At 55.2% G+C, this 23,299-nt stretch overlaps 1 protein-coding gene across 1 annotated transcript in view; it reads right to left on the reverse strand.

Annotated features, from left to right (window-relative positions):
* ITPR1 (inositol 1,4,5-trisphosphate receptor type 1) overlaps window positions 1-23,299 on the reverse strand; it is a 405,769-nt gene that overhangs the window by 94,264 nt on the left and 288,206 nt on the right. Inside the window, exons 15-27 of the mRNA XM_060180789.1 lie at window positions 22,830-22,990; window positions 21,545-21,686; window positions 18,207-18,365; window positions 16,203-16,375; window positions 15,164-15,283; window positions 13,459-13,653; window positions 11,042-11,293; window positions 10,263-10,404; window positions 8,203-8,356; window positions 5,329-5,516; window positions 3,456-3,600; window positions 2,318-2,376; window positions 834-995 (exon numbers count right to left, since the gene is read on the reverse strand). Of these exons, the coding sequence (XP_060036772.1) occupies window positions 834-995; window positions 2,318-2,376; window positions 3,456-3,600; window positions 5,329-5,516; window positions 8,203-8,356; window positions 10,263-10,404; window positions 11,042-11,293; window positions 13,459-13,653; window positions 15,164-15,283; window positions 16,203-16,375; window positions 18,207-18,365; window positions 21,545-21,686; window positions 22,830-22,990 (2,052 nt within the window). The remainder of the gene's footprint in view (window positions 1-833; window positions 996-2,317; window positions 2,377-3,455; window positions 3,601-5,328; window positions 5,517-8,202; window positions 8,357-10,262; window positions 10,405-11,041; window positions 11,294-13,458; window positions 13,654-15,163; window positions 15,284-16,202; window positions 16,376-18,206; window positions 18,366-21,544; window positions 21,687-22,829; window positions 22,991-23,299) is intronic.

The raw sequence follows: 23,299 nt of genomic DNA on the forward strand, positions 1-23,299 counted from the left end.
CTTGCAGAGGGGAAGCTTCACGAGTGGTAAAGCAGGTCTGCAGGTGTCCTTACTCCTCTCTCCCTCTCTCCCTCCCCTCATTTCTTTATTTCTCTCTGTCCTATCACAGAAAAAAAAAGGGGGGGTTGGTGGTGGCACACCTGGTTGAGCGCACGTATTACAATGAGCAAGGATCCAGGTCTGAGCCTCCGGTCCCCGCCTACATGGGGGGGGAAGCTTTGCAAGTGGTGAAGCAGGTCTGCAGGTGTCTCTGTCTCTCTCCCTATCACCCCCTTCCCTCTTGATTTCTGGCTGTCTCTATCCAATAAATAAAGATTAAAAAAAAAGAAGAAGAAAGAAAGAAAGAAAGAAAGAAAGAAAGAAAGAAAGAAAGAAAGAAAGAAAAATGGAAACATGGCTACCAGGAGCAGTGGATTTGCCTTGATGGTAACAAATTTTTTTTAAATTAAACACACACACACACACACACACACACACACACACACACACACACACACACACACAGTCACACAACACACTCAAGCACATACACACGGCCAGAGACACTGGCCACACACATTCACATCCTTGGAGCGCACCACCCCGCGTGCGCAGTCACTGTCACGGCACACTCACACACGCGACACTCACACGGTCAGGCGCACACTCGCGTGCTCACACGCACACTCAGGTGTGCGCAATCTGTCCGCTCGGACTCAAAGCCTGACACGCGTACACCCTCCCGCGACCCTCCCGTGGCCTGCCCACAAGCGGGTGGAGCTCAGCCGCACAGACCCACTCGCCCTGCCCTCGGGTACAGACTTGCAGGGGCGCACGGCGGGCGCGGCTGCTACCTGCTTGAATGCCTGCAGCACCTCCTGCCTCTGGCTGAAGTGTCGGAAGAGCAGCTGCAGGGCCCCCGACACCAGCGGGGGGTAGTCGTGCATGGTGAGGTGCAGCAGGACCCGCAGGAAGGTCCTGCCGCCGTGGTCGTCCAGGTCTAGGGGCGTGTTCTCCTCGCTGTGGGAGGCCGAGGGGGAGACAGTGACCACCCAGCTCCTCCAGACACCCCAGCCTGGCCCGGCACCCCGTCCTGTTCCAGGCACTCGGCTCCTGGAGCTTGGGGACAGGGCAGCCCAGGAGCCCCGTGTGGGGTGGAACAATACTGTGTCTCTCCTTTCTCTCTCTCTCTTTTCACAGAGTGAACGAGCCACTTTGTAGGACCCCGGTTTGCTTCCAGGGATGGAGAGGAGGCAGGCAGTGCTGGACCTGGTTGAGAGCCCATGTTACCATGTGCAAGGACCCAGGTTCAAGCCCCCAGTCTCCACCTGCAGGGGGAAAGCTTCATGAGAGGTGAAGCAGGTCTGCAAGTTGTCTCTCTGCCTCTCTCCTTCTCTAATCTCCATTCCCTTCTCAATTTCTCTCTGTTCTGTCCAATAAAATAGAAAGAAAAGAAAGAAATAAAAATGGAAGAAATGGCTGCTGGGAGCTATGGATTCACAATGAGACATTAAGCCTCACAGATAATCCTGGTGGCAACTAAGAAAGAAGGAGAAGAAAGAGAAGGAGGAGAGGGGGAGGGAGGGAGGGAGAGAAGGAAGAAGAAGAGGAGGGGGAGAAAGAGGGGGGGACAGGAGAAGGGAAGGAGGAGGGGGGAGGAGGAGGAAGAGGAAAATAAAAATAAGCCTCAGCTTCAAGAGCAAGCACGGAAAAGGCTAAGGGGGACAGCGGGGTCCCCGACAAACAGGCCCGAGAGATGTCCAGCCCTCAGGGGGTCCCTCCCTCATGACACTGGGCTCAGTAATGATGGACTTTGACTGCTAGGAGGTGACAGTGTGACAGGGACAGACGCCAGCTGCCCCTCCTAAGGCCAGCTGATGGGCTCAGCTGCTGGGGGGTGGAGGGTGCAGGCAGCTGACAGCATCAGCCCCCATTAGGAGCAGTGTGGGAAGCCATGGAGATGGGGGGGTCCCAGTGACACACACAGACCCCCCTCCCCAGTGACTGAAAGAACAGCCCACTGGCTCCATCCCATCAGCCCACAGAACAGAGTGTAAGCAAAAGTGGGGTGAAATCGTCCCCACAAAAAAAAAAAGGACATATGTGTTTTGGGAACCCTCTTTACAATCTCCCCACTCCAGGAAGAACACACACACACACACACACACACACACACACACACACACACACACACACGTGACTGGGATAACGCAGGCTTGAGCACCAAATTCCAGTTGTACTGTTACCCAAAGCGCTCTCCTGGCCCAGAAAGGGGATTCAGAGCTGGGGGAGGGGGCAGGAGGGGACCATCACACCCGCCAGAACTTGGAACCCACACTTTCCTTCCTCCGAAGATGCCCTCAGCCTGCTCCTCGATGTGCTCAAAGTCCAGGGCGCCTGAGGAGGACAGAGAGTGGCGTCATCATTCAAGGATGTCTGGAAGCACAACACTGGAGGACTGGCCCCTCCCCTCATGGCCGTGGCCTGGCCCCAGGACTCTCGGCTAGTGTCCAGGAGGGTACCCCACTCTCAACACACAGGGCAGGAGCTTGCATAGGGAGCTGCTCACTGAGGAACAGTCAGCAGAGGGAGGGTCTCAAGCCAAGGAAGACAAATGGGAATGGGGTTAACCCTCCTATCCTTTCTTTACCCCTGCACTCAAAGCACAGAAGCAAAAGATGCACTTAGGGGTTGGGAGGGTTAATCTTATTCCCAGCTGTCTTCCTTGGTGGACCACACACCTTGCTGAGTGCAGGGACCTAGGTTCAGGCCTCAGTACCACATGGAAGCATCCAGGGAGCCCCATGGAGGGTGGGCAGGGCTGCGGGGTCTCTCCTCTCTCAGCACCATCCACAGCACTCAGGGAGCCCCACGAAGGGTGAGCAGGGCCGTGGGCTCTCTCCTCTCTCAGCACCATGCACAGCACTCAGTGAGCCCCATGGAGGGTGGGCAGGGCTGTGGGGTCTCTCCTCTCTCAGCACCATGCACAGCACTCAGTGAGCCCCATGGAGGGTGGGCAGGGCTGTGGGGTCTCTCCTCCCTCAGCACCATGCACAGTACCCAGGGAGCCCCATGGAGGGTAGGCAGGGCTGTGGGGTCTCTCCTCTCTTAAGAGAATAAAAATGCCAGCCCCTGAGCCATGGAATCACACATGTGCAAAGCCCAAATGCTGCCAAAAAGTCAGTTTTTCAAGTTGCTAGTGAAGATAAAAAACTTTTGGAGAGTTTGGTTTGACTGTTATTACCGCCTACTTCTCAACAGTAACCACACCACCAGGCTCCAGCCCCAGGAAGGACAGGCACAAGCTCCACCCACAGACACCTGGGTTCACTCCCCCATCACAGACTCTCACCCTAAGGGGTATCCTCAAATGCTTCTGCCCTGCACCCATTTCTAGAAGGTTCTGCCCAAGCTCCTGGCTGCCAGCAGACCCGGGTCCCACACTCCTGCCAGCAGCCCAGTGTGGTGCCACTCACCGGGCATGCTGCTGTTGGGGGCAGCCTCCTGGCTGCTGTTCCCGGAGGTCAATTCCGAAGTCTGGGAATTGCTTTCATCAAACTCCCTTTTAAATATACACAGCAGGCAGGAGATCCTGTAATCCAGCCTCACGTTCAGAATGAACTACAGGGGGAGGGGAGATAGCATAATGGTTATGCAAACAGACTCTCATGCTTGAGACATCAAGGTCCCAGGTTCAGTCCCCAGTGAGGGCTGAGTGGTGCTTTGGTAAAACAAACAAACAGAATGAACTACAGGAAGTGGGTGGGAGAGAGACGGCTGACACAGTGTCCAGCCTGGGGACACATCTGCCCTGGCATTCTGCTGCCACCCAGTAACTGCAGGACTGAGTGTGTTCCATGCATGAGGCTTAGTTGTCCAAAGTCCCTACAACCTGCCCTCCTGGCTTGCCTGCCAAGCTCAACTTCTGAACCAGCTGGCTGCTCACTTCCTCACTGTGAATAGGACCCTCCCCATGGCTCTCTCCCTGGGCCACCAGCACATCAGAAAACCTTCCAGAACACTGTGCTCTCACGCTCTGGAGAGTGAAACAAGGACAGCACCCAGGGAGCCCCATGGAGGGTGGGCAGGGCTGTGGGGTCTCTCCTCTCTCAGCACCATGCACAGCACCCAGGGAACCCCATGGAGGGTAGGCAGGGCTGTGGGGTGTCTCCTCTCTCAGCACCATGCACAGCACCCAGGGAGCCCCATGGAGGGTGGGCAGGGCTGCGGGGTCTCTCCTCTCTCAGCACCATGCACAGCACCCAGGGAGCCCCATGGAGGGTAGGCAGGACTGTGGGGTCTCTCCAGCTTCCTGTGATCTGGATGCAAACCCCAGGCTGTTTCCCTCTCTGTCCTCTTACTCTGGATGCCAACAGCAGCAGCCTCCTTGGGATTATGGCTCAGGCTCAAGGGACAGATGGGCAGCTGGGCCTTGGGGCCATATGTCCAGCTCTCCAGGGCTCTGCCCATGCTCTGGTGCCCTCCCCCAGACTGAGGCTGGCTATCACCCCTCCCCAGACTGAGATGGACCCCAGGCTTGCCACCTAGCATGCCAGCCCATTCCCCGCTGGCTGCTGGACCAGTCTGGGGGCCAGTCAGCCCTGAGCCTCAGTTTCAGGGGGGTCCAGTGAGAAAGCTCACCTGGCCGGGTACCTGATTTGTCAAGCTAGGGACTCGGGTTTGAGGCCCCCTCCCCCCCACACAAGCTCTATAGCACAAGGAAGCAACTCTGATGCTGTGGTGTCTCTCTCCTCTCTGTCTCTGTCAGTCTCTGTCTATCTGGAAACAGATCCAGAGGAGAAAAACTGCACAAACGCCAAACCCCAGAGGGGCAGGGACATCAGAACCTCTTTCTATACATGCTTCACTGAATAAATGAAGAAGTGAAGGAACATAAGCAAAAGCGGGGGAGGGAGTTGTTGCAAAGACCCTGGGCCCCCAAACAGGTTCATAATGGAAGCAGGAACGATGCTCTGTGTGCAGAAGAGAGGCAGGCCCAGACCGCAAGGAAAGGGGAGCTTGGGAGACAGGGGCCACTGAACACAGAGAGCTCAGTGACAAGGTGACGTGGCAGCTGGGCTGCAGCGCCGGCCACACAGGGAGGGGAGGAGGTGACAGCAGAGGGGAGACAAAGGCCGGGCAAGAAGTGGCACTCAGTGGCCTGGAAGATGGCTCAGCTGGCAGAGCGCAGGGCTGGCATGGCCCGAGGGTGCGGGTTCAATCCCCAGCACCATGGGTTCCTGAGCAGAACTCTGGCTTCTGCTTCCTGAGGGAGCTAGGCAATCCCAGAGGGAGACACATGTGGCAGAAGGCAGGCCCCCTTGGTCCTGTGCCCGTGCCCGCGCCCACCTGCAAGATCTCGATGATCTTGAGCTTGGTGTCCATGACCATGATGTCCTCTTTCTCGGGCTCTGTCTGCTTCACGTTGCCCTCTGGGGCGGCCGCCAGGGGCGTCATGGGCAGAAAGCCGCCCCCACGCAGCACCACCTGCGTCATCAGCTCGCCCACCCCGTGGATGGAACGCATCACGTTGCTGCCTGGGAGGCGGGCGAGATGGGATGTCAGCAGGCACCCGAGGCAGTAGGAAAGGGGGTACGGGGGGCTCTGGGGACACCCTACTCCCGGCACACGTCTCTATCCTGACCCAGCCTCAGGCCTTGGGGCTCCGTCAGCATCCAGGTGAGGGGCCTGAGCAGATAGCACAGTGGTTTTGTAAAGAGAAACTCCTGCCTCAGTCTCTGATGGTCTCAGGTTCAATCCCCAGCACCACTGTCAGGCAGAGCTGGGTGGCCCAGGAGAGGACACAGTGGATGAGGTGCTGGACTCACAGATAAGAGGTCCAGAGTTTGATCCCCGGCACCACAAGTGTCAGGGTTATGCTCTAGTTCACTTTCTCCCCCCCCCCCACCATTAGTGAAAAAAGAGAAAGAAAGAGAGAGAAAAGTAAGGGTGAAGGAGACAGCACAATGGTTCTGCAAAAAGATTCTCACGCCTAAGGCTCCGAGGTCCCAGGCTGAGAAAGAAAGAGAGAGAAAAGTAAGGGTGAAGGAGACAGCACAATGGTTCTGCAAAAAGATTCTCACGCCTAAGGCTCTGAGGTCCCAGGTTGAATCCCCAGCACCACCATCAGCCAGAGTTGAGCAGGGCCCGTGTGTGTGTGTGTGTGTGTGTGTGTGTGTGTGTGTGTGTGTGTGTGTGTGTGTGTGTGTGTGTGCACATTTTCTCTGTATCTCTGATTTAAAGCAATAACTGTCCCCAGTGTTCAAGGATAAGGGTGCAGTGAGTGAAGTGCTGGACTCAAAGGTGGCTCAGAGTTCAACGCCCAGCATCCCAAGGGCCAAACTGATGCTCTAGTTGTCTCTTTCTCTCTCATTAAGAAAGGAAGGAAGGAAGGAAGGGGAGGGAGGGAAGGAGACAACATAATGGTTCTTCAAAAAGACTCTCATGCCTAAGGGTCTAAGGTCCCAGGTTCAATGCCCAGCACCACTATCAGCCAGAGCTGAGCAGGGCTCCGGCATCAGTTTCTCTCCCCCTCTCTCTCTCTGATTATACAATATAAATAAATACTTCTTACAAACACCCAGGAGAAATAAGGACACTCAGGCTATATCCCCAGGCCTGGTGACCCTGCCCAGAGTGTCCCAGAGCATCTGGTCCCCTCCCAGTGTGGACTGGCACCTGCCACCTCACAGCTGCTGACGGACCCGAGGAAACCGGAGACACCAAGGTGTCAAGCCAGTGTCACCACAGACAGTAGCCCAGGCTTGTACCCAAGGCCCTGCTTCCTCAGTGACAAACCCAGGTCAAACGGCAACGGCAGAAGTGCACGGTACAGGGTGCACAGACACATGTACCAAGGGGCTTGGTGATCTACGCCTGGGGGTGGGCAACACCGGCACCTGGTGGAGTGCACACATTACCCTACACAAGGACCTGGGTTCGAGCCTCCACTCCCCACCTGCAAGAACAGGTGCAGTGAAGCAGCGCTGCAGGGATCTCTCTCTCTTTTTCTCTCTTTTCTAATGCTTTATTGGGGGACTAACAGTTGACAGTCGACAGTAAATACAACAGTTTGTACATGTGTAACATTTCTCAGTCTTCCACATAACAATTCAACCCCCACTGGGTCCTCCTCTGTCATCCTATTCCAGGACCTAAATCCACCCCCCCCAACCCCTGAGTCTTCCACTTTGGTGCAATGCACCAGCTCCAGTCCAAGTTCTGCTTAGTGTTTTCCCTTCATTATGATTTTTTTTTTTCCCCCAGAGCACTGCTCAGCTCTGGCTTATGGGGCTGTAGTGGATTCATAGTGTCAGCACTAAGTCCCAGCTATAACCCTGGCGGAAACAATAATAATACAATAATAATAATACCACATACGAATACTTAGTATGTGCTACTACAGACAATAGTGGGGGAAAGAAACAGCCAGATAGGTCTTCCCATTCACGAACTGGACACAGGACACCCGGTCACAGCCTGGATTCTCCATCTAAGCTACAGCACCATGACACCTCAAGAACAATGTGTGTTTCTCATGTGTAGTTAGAAGGGACAGGCATGCAAGCTGCTTAGGCAGTTTCAAGGTTCAGCAAGACAGACGCTGTGAGGGAGAGAGAGAGGTCAGCCTGGAAGAGCACAGGCCTTGCTTGCCTGAGGCCCCAACAACACCTCACACCAGAGCTGAGCAGAGCTCTGGCCTCTTTCTTTCCTGTTAACATATCAATGGAAGACCTTCAAAAACAGAAAGGAGGGAGTCCGGCGGTAGCGTAGCTGGTTAAGCGCACGTGGCACAAAGAGCAAGGACCCGCATAAGGATCCCGGTTCCAGCCCCTGGCTCCCCACCTGTAGGGGGTTCACTTCACAGGTGGTGAAGCAGGTCTGCAGGTGTCTATTTTTCTCTCCCCCTCTCTGTCTTCCCCTCCTCTCTCCAGTTCTCTCTGTCCTATCCAACAACGACAACAACAATAATAACTACAACAATAAAACAACAAGGGCAACAAAAGGGAATAAATAAATAAATATTAAAAAAAAAAAGAAACAGAGGAGACAGAGATGCAGATTCTCACAGGAATAGCAGGGGGAACAGTGACCAACAGCCCGCTGAGGGTGTCCTCCACTGTCACATTTGCAGCAAACTATTTGGGAATGTCCCCGCTGAGAAGCTGTGAGGCCAGGGGACAAGGGGGGCATGCCGATAGGGAGAGGGGCCCCTCGCCTCACCTTTGGTCTCCTCTCCCTTGGCGACCTTGCTGATGGGGAAGATGGTGGTGACGTGCACGCAGTCCAGGATGGCCAACAGGATCTTGGTGAGTCGGAGCAGGTCGGAGAAGTTGTAGAAACCAAAGTAGATGAGGTTCCGTGCTAAGTTGACCACCTGTGGTTTCAGTGAGAGGAAAAACAGGAAGAGCCAAGCTGATGGGAGCTCATTTCTCAGGGGCTGTTTTGAAGGACCTTGTGGTGAGAGAACTTATGCTCGTTGGCTTGCAGATAGACACACATGTTGCCTTGCACTATGACCCAGGTTCAAGCCCCCAGTCCCCATTGTGTGGAGGGTCCCGGCCAGAGGGGGAGGTGACCCCTCTCTCTCTCATCAGAAATGATGGGAAAATGCTGCAGGTACCTTTCCTGTCTCTTTTTATCCCCCCCTTCTCTCTTTCTCGCACCTCTATCAAAACAAAAAGAAAAAAAGACCCATGAGAGCCTCCAGGTAGGCTGCTCTGTACAGGACAGAGAGAGGAAAAGTGCCTTTTCTTGCTGAGATTATCTAGGTCACATCAGAAAGAGAAGACAGAGCATGGCTCTGCTACATGCAGGCAGGGCTGGGGACCGAACCAGCACCCTCAGACATGCCAGCTGAGCCATCTTCCAGGCCACTAAGTGCCACTTCTGGCCAGCCTTTCCCCTCTGCTGTCACCTCCTCCCCTCCCCATGTGCCCAATCATTCAGCCAAGATGCAACACTACTACCTTCTCTCCTTATCTCTCTATGAGCACAGGCCCCTGTGTCTCCCAAGCTTTCCTTACTAGGAATCCAATTGAGTCTGAACAAAGAAACGAGAGCTGGGAAGACAGCACAATGGATATACAAATGACTTTCACACCTGAGGCCCTGAGGTCCCAGGTTCAATCCCCAGCACCACCATAAGCCAGAGCTAAGCAGGGCTCTGGTAGAAATTAATTAATTAATTAATTAATAAGAAGAAGAAGCAGCCAGGCAGAGATGCACCTGGCTAATTAAGCGCACATGTCACCATGCACAAGGACCTCGGTTTGAGCCCTCGCTCCCCACCTGCAGGAGGAAAGCTTCGCGAGCAGTGAAGCAGATCAGCAGATCTCCCTCTCCCCTCTCAACTTCTCTGTTCTATCACATAAATACAAATTAAAAGATAAAACCACTCTCTAAAGGATAGAGTGAATTAAAATAAAAAATATTTTTTTAAAAAAAAAGTGGGGGCTGGGCCGTAGTACACCGGGTTAAGTGCACATAGTACCAAGCGCACAGACTGGCACAAGGATCCCAGTTCTAGCCCCTGGCTCTCTACCTGCAGGGAGGATGCTTCACAAGTGGTGAAGCAGGTCTGCAAGTGTCTATTTTTCTCTCTCCCTCTCTTATCTTCCCTTCCCCTCTCAGTTTCTCTGTCCTATCCAAAAAAGAAAAAAAAATTGGAAAAAATGGACACCAGGAGTAGTGGATTTGTAGTGCAGACACTTAGCCTCAGTGATAACCCTGGAGGCAAAAAAAAAAAAAAAAAAAAAGGAAGGAAGGAAGGTTAAAAAAAAAAGAAAAGGAAAGGAGACCTGTGAAATTGAAGTTATGTAGCTGCATGGCTGACTAAATCCTTTGATCTGCTCAGCTTGCTAAGAATGATGGACGGCAGGCAGGGGGGTTCCCACCAAAGACACAGAAAAGACGCCTAAACCCCTCTGAGAAAATGCAGGTACCCAAAGACAACAGTCTGGAAAGAAACATTTGGCTCTACGGGAAGACTGATTGACGCTCCCCTGATGATTCAGTGCGGCAGAGTACAAGCACACCATTTCCCTTCCTACCCCCAGGACACACGTTTTGTCCTCTCTCGTGACTCAGCCGGAGCTGTGTGTGTCCTCAGAGCTAAGCCCCAGGACCCAGCATCCCTGGCTTCATTCTGCAGGGAGCCAAGTGAATGGGGCTGGATGCCCGTGTCACAGAAACCAGAGCCTGCCCATAAAAGCCATGGCACGCCAAGAGAGGTTTTCAGCTGATGTCACAGAGCAGCGAATCGGGGCACATGGTGAGGTTACCTCGAACGTCAGCTTGTTTTTCTCCTTGTCGGAGAAGGGGAACCTCTGGCAGACCACGTCCCTCAAATACTCCTCCACGAAGTCCATGGTCTGAGCAAAGCGCTCCTTAATCTCGTCTTTGGAGGCTCCGCTGCTGTCGTAGCTGAGAGGGACGGAGAGAGAAGGAAAGCTGACGTGAGACTCAGTTCGCAGGCCATGAGAAGTGCTGCATCTGCATCCCCGACCCCGTGTCTGGCTGCTGGCCAGAGGTCCTGTGGCCCTCTGTCGCTCCCCGCTAGTGCCACTTGCTAGCTTGTTCTCTGACAGCCCTCCAGCCTGGCACTTGGGAGGCAGGTATTTGTCAGACGAGAGAGACAGAGATGTGAAAACAAGGGTGGGAGATGGTGCGGCAGGTAAGGTGTATGTGGACAGTGGGCAGGGAGCACCCCAGATGGGGGAGTAATGCCATGGCCTGCCTCCTGGCCCTCCCTTCTCTCGTTCTAAAATAAAAACTGAGGTCGGGGAGCGGGAATAAAATCAGCATTGCACTAGTGCACGTGTGAGGCCATGGGTTGAGGGAAACACTTCCTGAGCGGTAAAGCAGTGCTGCAGATGTCTCTTTCTCTCTATCTCTTCTCTCCTTCCCTTTCAATTTTTCTTTATCCTGTCTATAAACTAAAAGGAAAAAAAGGGGGGCTGCAGGGGGAGCCCTGAGTCTGCACAGGGAGCCCTCAGTCTGCAGAGAAACCCCCCACCCAAAGAGAGATACACCCCCCGCCCCGAGCTGCAGGCCAACTCACTCGTCGATGGCGATCTCAGAGGGGATCTCAGACCAGAGGCGGGCGTATTTCACAGGGGTGACCTGCTCCTGGGGGTCCCTGTCCACGTGCATGTGCAGCATGAGGCGGCAGAAGGAGGCACGCAGGTCGAAGGGCAGGTTCTCGTCTGACATGCAACGCAGGATCAGGTCCACATCCAGCTGCCCCGAGATCTCGTTGATGGCCAGGTACTGACGGTCCAGGCACATGCGCGCAAAAAGGTTCAGCTGGTATCTGCGGCAGAAGGTTCCGGAGTCACACACACACACTCAGAGTGCTCAGGTGAGCAGGGCCCAGGCTCAGTCGGTCCCCAGCATGTGCAGGTGAGACCTCACAGGGGGGGGGTCAGGACAGGTGAGTCCACACATGTTAGTGTGGTAAGCCAGAAAGAGGATGAATATGGGATGACCTCACTCACGGACACAAGTTACAAAATAAGAACAGAGGAAGTCGGGCGGTAGCTCAGCGGGTTAAGCGCAGGTGGTGGCACAAAGCACAAGGACGGGCAGAAGGATCCCGGTTCATGCCCCCGGCTCCCCACCTGCAAGTGAGTTGCTTCACAGGCGGTGAAGCAGGTCTGCAGGTGTCTGTCTTTCTTTCCCTCCCCCTCTCTGTCTTCCCCTCCTCTCTCCATTTCTCTCTGTCCTATCCAACAAACAACAACAGCAATAATAACTACAACAATAAAACAAGGACTACAAAAGGGAATAAATAAATATCTTAAAAAATTTTTTTAAAAAGGAAATAAGAACAGAAAGGAAAACACAAAGCAGAACTTGAACTGGGTTTGGTGTATTGCACCAAAGTAATGGACTCGGGGGGGGGGGGGGGTTAGGTCTTGATGGTGGTGGAGGACCTGGGCTGGGGGTGAGTGTTTTGCAGAAAGCTGAAATTTTAGGCATGGACCAACAACTGTACAGAAATCAGTGGGACCCGAAGAGAAATTATCCTAGGCCACATGGACATGGTGTACCAGCACTGGAAAACATGACCTCACTGAGCAAAGAGCAGCAGAGACACAGGGTCTCCTGTAAAAGGAAACGGCCACCCCAGGATTGTGGAGAGAACTGAAGGTCACAGCCCCACCTCCACAGAGGCTCTCCAACATCTGAACTGACCAGCAGTGACCAGAGAGTGACCAGGTGGGTCCCCCCTCAGGGAGGCATTCCAGCACCAGTGTGGGGTGAGGCGGGTCCCAGAGACAAGCTGCCATCCCCATCAGGTGCAGGACCTGGGTTCAAGCCCCTGGTCCCCACCTGCAGAGAGAAAGCTTCATGAGCGGTCAAGCAGGGCTGCAGTGTCTCTCCCTTCTCTATCGACTCTTACCTGTCTCTATCTAATAAAAATAAATTTCAAAGAATAGTCACATGCCCTTTTCAGTGGTCCTTCCCCTTTCTCTTCTTCCTGAGTATTTTTTATTTCTGCTCTCACCTTCTTCCCCTCAGACCACCATAAGGGAGCGGGCTCAGCAGGCCTCAGAGCCTGGACTGAGGACGGGGAGGTGACAGGAACAGCCTGAGCAGACGGGGACCAGTCTCGAGACAGTGGCAGCCAGCTTCCTGACGGGGTAGGCAGAGGTGACAACGGCCCTGTGCTGAGGGGAGGGGACAAGAAGTGCCAGCGTGGGCCCTGGGCCATTACTGGTGTCTGCACAAGTGGAGGGGGAGGAGGAGAGGGAGAGCAACGGTTGTGTGCGTCTCTCTGGGGGTGGGAGGGGCGGGCAGAAGAATAGATGGACTGATGGATGGACAGAAAGATAATTCATTTGTCAGAAAAGTTGTGATGCAGTTTTGCAGAGAAAAATGTAGAAAAACACATCATGACTTCCAACAGTCCAATAGATATAGCTGGATGGATGATGGATAGATGATGATAATGGATGATGGACAGATGATGGGTAGATGATAAATGGAAGAATAGATGATGGATGGATGGATGGATGGATGGATGGATGGATGGATGGATGGATGGATGGATGGATGGATGGATGATGGATGGATGGATGATGATGGATGATGGGTGGATGGATAGATGATAGGTAAAAGGATGGATAGATGGATGGATGGACAGGCAGGTTGACAGACAGATAAACTGATGCAAAGATGAATAGACAAGAAAGACGGGGATGCAGGCACGCACACACACACACACACACACACACACACAGTCTCACTCTCCAGTTCTGTCTGCACACAGCTGAGGAACAGGCCCACCTTGGTCACCATGCAGACAGAGAACAGGCAGAGGCAACACAGTCCTCAAAGCCACCCCCCCAAAGGTCAGGGTCCGGCCCTCCCCAGCAGTGGGAGGCAGAGGTGAGGCCCACCCGCAGACACCGACGCCAGTGCATGCCCACTCCGCCCCCCCGCCACCCGTCCCCGCCTGCCCCCACAGCTGACCTGTAGTAGCTGAGGGCGTCTCGGTCCTCTTTCTGTCCCTCCTTGGCGTCCTGCGCCAGCTCCCGCACGCTCTTGCCGCGAGGCTCCTTGCCGCTGTCCCTCCAGAAGAGCCACACCTCCTCCTCGTCCTCGCCCGCCTCCAGTGTGCTCTCCCCTGAAGACACCCCCTCGAACTCGAAGCGGGAGAGGACCAGCCTGCATGGGGGGGACAGGCCCTCGTGATGCGCCCAGAGCACCATGCTGCCCGCAGGGGACAGCACAGGGGGACGGCCCACCCCCGGAGTGGCCACACCTGGGGACCCATCGAGGTTGCTAGTCAGTGTGGGTAGGGAAGTCCTGGCACCTGGTGAGAAGTCGGGGTGCTCTGAACACCCCCCCCAACAGCCCCACACCACAGATGTGACCCCAGAGGTGACAGCACCCAGGGGGAGGGCCTCTGCGTCAACGCCAAACTCAGTCATTCTGTGAGAGGACCAAACAGAGTCGAATCCCACCGAGGGTGGCTGAGAGAGGGCACCATGTGCCCAACCACACAAGCATCGCCATGCGCAATGCCCTGGGTGTGAGCCCTGGCACCCCATGCCAGGGCTACCTAGGGATAGCACCTGGGGAAGCTCCTAGGATGCTGAGTGGTCCTATGGTTTCTCTCTCTCCCTCCTTCCACCTCTCTGTCTTTGCTTCTCTCTATCCCTTCCCTCTTCTCTCTCTTAAAGAATCCCTAGTGGAGGCGAGGCAGTGATGAAGGAGGTTGAGCACACACGTTACCATGTGCAAGGACCCAGATTTGAGTTCCCAGCCCCCACCTGCAGGGGGGAAGCTCTTGAGCAGTGAAGCAGCTCTGTCTCCCTGTCTCCCTTTCCCCTCTCAATTTCTCTGTCTCTGTCCTACAAATAAAATAACACAGCGGAGGCCAGGCACTGGTGCACCTAGTTGACTGCATACGCTACCATGAGCAAGGACCTGGGTTCAAGCCCCGGCTTTCCACCTGCAGGGGGGAAGCTTCAGGAGCAGGAAGCAGGGTTGCAGTTGTCTCTCTCCATGTTCACCTCCCCCTTCCCTCTCAAGTTCTCTGTGTTATCAATCAATAAAATATTTCTAAATAATTTTTTAAATTTTTTTATTATCTTTATTTACTGGATAGAGACAGCCAGAAATCAAGAGGGAAGGGAGTGATAGAGACAGACAGACACCTGCAGACCTGCTTCACCACTTGCAAAGCTTTCCCCCTGCAGGCTCTAACCTGGGTCCTTGCGCACTGTAATACGTGCGCTCAAACAGGTGCACCACCACCCCACACCTAAATAATTTTTTTAAGCCACAAGCCTAAGGCATAAGTGACACCCAGCAGCACTTCGCTTATACCTGTGGCCTCTCCCTGATGGCGTACCGGGTGGGAAGCCAGCCTGTGCCGAGAGCACTTGAACCACCAAGGGCCAAGGAACTAAGATGCGTTTGGAACAGTGACTTTTGGTCACTGTTCTTTCTTTCCATCTTTCCCTTTTCTCCTCTCTCCCTCTCCCTCTCCCTCTCTCTCTCCCCCCACCCCCCAGGGCTGAGACTCAGGGACTGCATGATGAATCTACCACTTCCAGTGGGCACTTTTTTCTTTTTTTTTTTTTTCTATTTCATTTGCTAGGACAGAGACGGACAGAGACATAGACACCTGCAGCCCGGACTCAGCGCTCGGGGCGCGGGGAGCACTCACTTGGTCTCCATGAGGATGTCGGCATTGGCAGGGTTGAGCACGGCCTTGCAGATGAGCTCCTGCGTGACGGGGATGGACTTGTTCATGGACACGCACAGGTCCGAGAGGTAGTCCAGGAACCTGCGGAGGGGCACCGGGGTTGCGGGGCTGTGCCTGGGCCCCCACACGCTGGCTGGCAGGAGTATGGGGCCCAGTTTCCATGCCTACTGCCCTCCCCACACAGCTTCCTTGGCTGCTGAGGGCAGTGGCCCCCAACCCTGTCTGCCCCTAGCACTGTGCTCACAGTACCCTGTACCTGCCCCCAGCACTGTGCACACAGTACCCTGTACCTGCTCCCAGCACTGTGCACACAGTACTCTGCACCCTCCTCTAGCACTGTGCTCACAGTCCCCTGTGCCTGTCCCCAGTACTGTGCACACACTACCCTGTGCCTGCCCCTAGCACTGTGCACACAGTACCCTACATCTGCCCACACAGTACCCTGTGCCTGTCCATAGCACTGTGCTCACACTACCCTGTGCCTGCCCCGGCCCTGTGCACAGAGTACTAGCACTATGCTCAGCACTGTGCTCACAGTACCCTGTGCCTGCCCCCAGCACTGTGCACAGTATCCTGCACCTGCTCCCAGTACTGTGCTCATACTGCCATGCCTGCCCCTAGCACTGTGCACACAGCACCCTACACCTGCCCCAGAACTGTGCACACAGTACCCTGTGCCTGCCCCTAGCACCATGCACAGCATCTTGCACCTGTCCACAGCACTGTGCACACAATACCCTGCACCCTTTTTCAGCACTGTGCTCAGTGCCCACCTCCTGCCTCCAGCACTGTACTCACAGTACCCTGCACCTGCCCCCAGCACTGTGCATGCAGCACCCTGTGCCTACCCAGTCCTGCCCCCTTAGTGTTACCCAGCAAGAAGAGAGCAAAGCTCCTTAGCACGCAGGGCACTTCCTGAACTCACAGCCACCCTGTGCCCACCAGCGCCCACGCCCGCCCGTCACCCCACTTGCACCCACCTGCACTGGCCCACACTCACCTGGGCTCCCGGTTCTTGCGCACCAGGCTGACGAAGGTGTCGATCTCGGCGGCCGTGATGTGCTTTTCCAGAAGCTTCCGGTTGTTGTGCAGCAGCGCCGTGATGGTGTCCTCGGCCAGCACGTCGTAGCCAATCTGCTTCTGCATGAAGCCAAACTGCTTGGCGATGTACTCCTGGGGGACACGGGGACATGGGGACACAGAGACACGGGGGATGGGAGACAGGGCGTCAGCCGGCTGGGATCACACAGCCCGTATGAGGACATCCCTCCCTCCCTTGGGCCTCCCCACACGGGTCGGGGAGCCCTGATGAGGGCGTCCCTGCGAGGCAGCCACCCCAGAGAGCGTGTATCCAGTGGCCACATTCAGGAGCCACTCCTCAAAGACCCGGGTTCAAGCCCCTGCCCCCCACCTGCAGGAAAGCTTCACAAGTGGTAGAGCCAGGCTTCAGGTGTGCCTCTCCCTCTCTGTCTGCCCCACCCTTTCTCAATTTCTTTCTAATAACTAACTAAATGAAATATTTTTTAAAAACTCATACTCTAGGGGCTGGGTGGTGGTGCACCCAGTTGGGCATATATGTTATGGTTCTCAGGAACCCGGGTTCAAGCCCCTGGACCCCCACCTGAAGGGGGAAAACTTCACAAGTGGTGAAGTAGTTCTGCAAGTGTCTTTCTTTCTATCGTTCTACCCTGTCTCTCATCTCTATTAAAAATAATAATAAAGAAAGAAATAAAAGAAAAGGCTGTCAGAAACAGTGGAGGCCCCAGTCACAAGACACACACACACACACACACACACACACACTAAACATGACACAGTGTGAACAAGAAGATTCTCAGGGACAGGTGTAGACAGCATTAATGGTTATACAAAGAGACTCTCATGTCTGAGACTCCAAAGTCTCAGGTTCAATCCCCTGCACCACCATAAGCCAGAGCTGAGCAGTGCTCTGGTAAAAAAAAAATAAATAAACGAATAAACAAATAAAGTAAAATAAAATTCTCACTGAATGACTCTACAGAAAGGAAATTTGCAGGCAGCCTTGAGGGCTCTGAAATAATTCTTTCACTCAGACTTGCACACACAAAAAATCCATTTTTACCCTTTTTTGTTGGAGAGAACAGAGAGACATTGAGAAGGATGGGAAGAAAGAGGAGGAAAGAGACAGAGAGACACCTGATGACCTGCTCTAATGACCCTGAAGCTTCCCCTGCAGGTGGGGGCCAAGGGCTCAAAGCTGGGTCCTTGTGCACTGAAGCATGTTTGCCCAACCAGATATGCCACTGCCTGGCCCCTAATTTTCTACCTTTAATATATATATATATTTTTAGTGGAATGTCAGGGTCTCTACCAAGTGCATTATTCAGGCCATCTGCTTTCTCAAGTTTTTTTTTTCCTAATCTTTATTTAGTTATTGGATATAGACAACCAGAAATCAAGAGGGAAGGGAGTGATAAAGAGGGAGGGAGGGTTGGAGGGAGGGGGGGAGAGAGAGAGAGAGAGAGAGGCTTGCAATACTACTTAACCACTAACAAAGCTTTCCCACTGCAGGTGGGACTGAGGGCTCGAACCCGGGGCCTTGCACATGAGGTCAACCAAGTGTGCCACCATCCCTAAATATTTTTTTAAACTTCATTTGATTTGATAGGAGAGAGTGAAATTGAGAGGGAAGAGTAATAGCGAGGGAGATGGAGGGAGGGAGGAAGAGAGAAAGGGAGGGAGAGCAAGAGAGAGATAGAGCTAGAGCGAGAGCGAGAGAGAGAGAGAGAGAGAGAGAGGTGTGCTCATGAAGCTTTTCTTCTGCAGGAAGGGATCAGGGAGTTGAACTTGGGTCCTTGTATGTGGTAACATGAGTACTCAAGCAGGTAAGCCACCACCCAGCCCCTCAAATTCAGAGAGAGAGAAAGAGACAGAGAGAGACAGAGAGAGAGAACCACTCCCCCTCTCAGAGAGCTCCCCCAGTACATCTGTGCCACTCCCAGGTGGCGCCAGGGCTGGAATCCACCTGGTTCTTCCGGTAGTCCTGCTGAGAGTGGCGCAGCACGCGGTAGCAGAGGCGGCAGATGTGGCGGAAGGGGGCGTGCCGCTGGTCTCCCAGCTCCTCCAGCCGCAGCATGGGGCCGTCCCCACAGTCCGTGAAGGGTGCCTGCAGCAGCTTGAAGATCTGCAGGCCACAGAGCACATGGCACCATCCCCTAGCCCCCGTGGGGAGCTGTGCACTGCAGGCCCACGGCCCCTTGGACCCTGGACTCTAATTCACGGGGGGCTGGAGCACACAGCCCCGTCTGCATGTCTGTCACTTGTCACCTCCCCCCACCCCCCCGAGTCTGGCATCTGCCACCCCAGGACAGCTCACACCTGCTTCTGTACAGTGACCCAGACAGGGAGGCAGCCCAAGTGCCCAGAGACAGAGGGCTGGAGAAAGGTGTGAAGGGGTATATATTTGGTGGAGTACTACTCTGCAAGAAAAAAAGATGAGGCCAGGACTGGGGAGACAACATTATGGTTCTGCAAAAGACTCTCCTGCCTGAGACCCTGAGGTCCCAGGTTCAATCCCCAGCACCACCATCAGCCAGAGCTGAGCAGGGCTCTGTTAAGAAAATTATCATTATCATCATCATCATCATCATCATCATGAGAGAGGTAGACAGGCATTTGGCTGTTACACCAACTGGCAAATCTTCCTCTCTCCAACTCCTTGGGCTTTCCCATTTCCTAGACACAACAGTTTTGAAGTTAGGCCTCTCAATGTTCAGTGAAAGGGATATTTTCACGTCTTTAAATCAAAACCTAGGGGGCTGGGGAGACAGTATAAAGGGTCTGCAAAAAGACGCTCCTGCCTGAGGCTCTGAGATCTTAGATTCAATCCCCAGCACCACCATCAGCCAGAGCTGAGTACGTGTGTGTGTGTGTCTGCCTGCCTGCCTCTCTCTCTCTCAAATAAAATAAAACCCACAAGCTGAGAATCTACATCCATGGAGGCATAATGAATGGATGCAGAGGCGACAAGCTGGTGAAATGAACATAATTGGAGGATGGTGGTGGATCTGGTTGAGTGCACATGTTACAGTGCGCAAGGACCCGGGTTCTAGCCACCAGTCCCCACCCGCAGGGGGAAGCTTCACAAGCAGCAAAGCAGGGCTGCATGTGTCTCTCTGCCTCTCTCCCTCTCTATCTCCCCTTTCTCTCTCGATTTCTCTCTGCCTCTCACCAATAAATAAGTTTAAAAGAAAAAGATTTATAAAAAATGCTTTAAAAAGTGAGTGCCACCTGTCCTCACTGCACGTGAGAGCCTGGTGGTGGGCCTGAGACCACCCTCCCAGTCCATCTGTCAGATCCCTGGCCCCCAGACATCAGTGACTCAGCCCAAAGACTAAGGCCGTTTGAAGGACCTTGGGAAACACTGAGCTGTGGGCTGACTCACTCCCGGCACTCCTGACAGGATTCTCAGACAGCCCCACCATGTACCCTAGGCTAGAGGCATCCATCTTCCAGGGGCAGAAAGACAGGCCCACTGAGCAGGGACAGAGCAGAGGGAGGAGCCTGTGGGTCTGCACACAGGGACTCCGCCATGGCTCCCAGCAAGGCTGGACCAGGCAGCCCAGTAGTGCGGCAAGAGGAGAGAGGCTGCCCTGAGGGCATCAGGACAGTGGGGGGTGGAGCATGTGGGGACTGTGGGGACAGTGATGGCATAGTGAGAGGCAGTGAGGGGCAGTGAAGGAATAGTGAAGGGCAGTGAGAGCAGTGAGGTACAGTGAGGGGCAATGAGAATGAGGGGCAGTGAGGGAAGTGGAGGGGCAGTGGGGACAGTGAGGGAAGTGGAGGGGCAGTGAGGGGACAGTATGGGGACAGTGAGGGAAGTGGAGGGGCAGTGGGGACAGTGAAGGAAGTGGAGGGGACAGTGAGGGAAGTGGAGGGGCAGTGAGGGAAGTGGAGGGGCAGTGAGGGAAGTGGAGGGGCAGTGAGGGGACAGTGAGGGAAGTGGAGAGGCAATGTGGGGACAGTGTGGGGAGAGTGAGGGAAGTGGAGGGACAGTGGGGACAGTGAGGGAAGTGGAGGGGCAGTGGGGACAGTGAGGGAAGTGGAGGGGCAGTGAGGGAAGTGGAGGGGCAGTGAGGGGACAGTGTTGGGGCAGTGAGGGAAGTGGAGGGGACAGTGAGGGAAGTGGAGGGGACAGTGAGGGAAGTGGAGGGGATAGTGAGGGGACAGTGAGGGAAGTGGAGGGGCAGTGAGGGGACAGTGAGGGAAGTGGAGGGACAGTGTGGGGACAGTGAGGGAAGTGGAGGGGCAGTGAGGGGACAGTGAGGGAAGTGGAGGGGACAGTGAGGGGACAGTGAGGGAAGTGAAGGGGCAGTGAGGGGATAGTGAGGGAAGTGGAGGGGCAGTGAGGGGACAGTGAGGGAAGTGGAGGGGACAGTGAGGGGACAGTGAGGGAAGTGGAGGGGCAGTGTGGGGACAGTGAGGGAAGTGGAGGGGACAGTGAGGGAAGTGGAGGGGCAGTGTGGGGACAGTGAGGGAAGTGGAGGGGCAGTGAGGGGACAGTGAGGGAAGTGGAGGGGACAGTGAGGGGACAGTGAGGGAAGTGGAGGGGCAGTGAGGGGACAGTGAGGGAAGTGGAGGGGCAGTGAGGGGACAGTGTTGGGGCAGTGAGGGAAGTGGAGGGGACAGTGAGAGAAGTGGAGGGGACAGTGTGAGGACAGTGAGGGAAGTGGAGGGGCAGTGAGGGGACAGTGTTGGGGCAGTGAGGGAAGTGGAGGGGACAGTGAGGGAAATGGAGGGGACAGTGAGGGAAGTGGAGGGGCAGTGAGGGGACAGTGAGGGAAGTGGAGGGACAGTGTGGGGACAGTGAGGGAAGTGGAGGGGCAGTGAGGGGACAGTGAGGGAAGTGGAAGGGCAGTGAGGGGACAGTGAGGGAAGTGGAGGGGCAGTGTGGGGACAGTGAGGGAAGTGGAGGGGCAGTGAGGGGACAGTGAGGGAAGTGGAGGGGCAGTGAGGGGACAGTGAGGGAAGTGGAGGGGCAGTGAGGGGACAGTGAGGGAAGTGGAGGGGCAGTGAGGGGACAGTGAGGGAAGTAGAGGGGCAGTAGGGGCAGTGAGGGGCAGTGGGGGGCAGTGTGGGCACAGTGAGGGGTGGGGGCAGTGAGGGCTGGTAAAGGCACAATGAGGGGTAGTGGAAACACATAAAGGAGACTGGCCATCTCTAGGGGGACATGGGGGCTGGCCATCTCTGGTGGAATACGGGTCAGGGGGCTGGTGGACACCCTGATGTGTCCACACCCCCAGAAGTGTGGCGACCCAGCAGGCACTCTTCCTCCTTCCCTGAGGGACCCCCCACACTGCTCACCTGTTTGAGGATGTTCTGCTCGCGCATGAGCTTCTGGCGCTCTCGGTTGGGTTTGGAGAGCACCACCTCTAGCACGTCCTGGCCGGAGTTGGTGCCGCCCGTGACGAAGTACACAAGGTCCTCCAGCAGCTTGGTGACAGACCTGCCAGAGACAACAGGTGGAGGGGGGGCTCAGGACAGGGCGCGCGGGGGGGGGGGGCACCACTCCTCCCGGGCTCAGTGCTCACAGGGGAACACGGTCCCGGGGAGTCCCGCACAGAGCATACGGTGGCACCCACAGGGCACCCTCGCCCAGCACCACCTGGACAGACCCCGTCTGACCTGAGGCTCAGCAGGGTGGGCACCCAACTTTCCCTCCCAGCATCACGGATCCCTTTCATCTATTATAGCAGGTGTCTGTGGAGGAGGCCGGGGTGACACAGACAGAGTTTGACAACCTCAGAGACTTTCAGAATAGAGAGTGCAAGGAGTCGGCCTAAATGCCCCATCAGCCAGATATAGGACCTGTGGCATAGACACCCCAGGGAAAACAATGCAGCTTTTTTTTGTGAAAAAGAGATGCTGCACCTCTCAAAGGACAGAACGGAAGGAGCTGAAGGTGATGGCACTCAGTGACGGGAGTCAGGAGAAACACAACCAGACAGGTGGCTTCCCCCACGTGTGGAGTAGAGAGGACAGAAACACATTTGCTAAAATAATCACAAAGCCCAAGCTGACTCTCAGACCCTGTGATGCCGGGGAAAGCAGGGGCTGGGGAGAGGGGTGTCTGGTATGGGAACTGCTCTGGGGTGGGGGCAGGTCCACGTCTGTACAGAGATGGGAAGATACCTTTCCCAGCACTGTCAGCAATAAGAACCAGTCAAGACAGTGCAGGCTGGGGGGTGAATTCTGGAAACCCACAAGCTGGAGCCCCCACAATACGAAGCCCTGCCAAGCCCTGTCCAGAGCAGAGAGGGGAACTTGGGGGTCCCTGTGGAGGGTCCATTGAAGGCAGAGGCACACTGCCCAGGGCTCTGTCCTGGGTCCCTGTGTCAGGTCTGAGGTCCATCTTAGTGTCCCTGTGTCGGGTCTAGGGTCCATCTTGGGATCACTGTGTTGGGTCTGGGGTCCACCTTGGGGTCCCTGTGTTGGGTCTGGGGTCTATCCTAGGTCCCTGTGTCAGGACTATGTATCCCCAGGTCCCCATGTCAGGACTAGGGTCCATCCTAGGTCCCTGTGTCAGGCTGTGTGTCCCCAGGTCCCTGTGTCAGGCCGTCCATCCCAGGTCCCGGCCCCACCCACTCACCTCCTCTCGTTCTGAGTGATGGTGCCCTTCTCCAGCTTGCCGGCGATGGAGCCCAGCACTTTGCTGGCGTCATTGGCAAAGTCGAGGTCCCTCACCTCCGCGGGGGACACAGGCACGATGGCAAAGGCCTCCTTGTCCTCCTTCACAGGTGACGTGCCGATCTGCAAGGCAGAGGGCTCACAGGTGACCTCCCGAGCCTGGGGTGAACCCCACGGGCACCATGACAGGAGATAGGGACCAGGTCTCCCAGGAGTGGGAGCAGGTGCTGCTGGGAGCTGGAGCCCTCCACCCAGCCAGCTTTAACACTGCCATCACAGGCGTGAAGCATGGGCTTGCAACCCAGCCCCACATGGGAGGGGCTACAGCACTGGGGGGAGCTCCACCAAAGGAGGTGAAAAGGGAGGAAAGGAGGAAAAGAGAAGGAGAGAGAGAGAGAGAAAAAGAAGAGAGCACTAGCTAGCTCAGTGGGT

The sequence above is a fragment of the Erinaceus europaeus genome, chromosome 21 (genome assembly GCF_950295315.1).
Source record: "Erinaceus europaeus chromosome 21, mEriEur2.1, whole genome shotgun sequence".
In the NCBI taxonomy this organism is placed as follows: Eukaryota; Metazoa; Chordata; class Mammalia; order Eulipotyphla; family Erinaceidae; genus Erinaceus; species Erinaceus europaeus.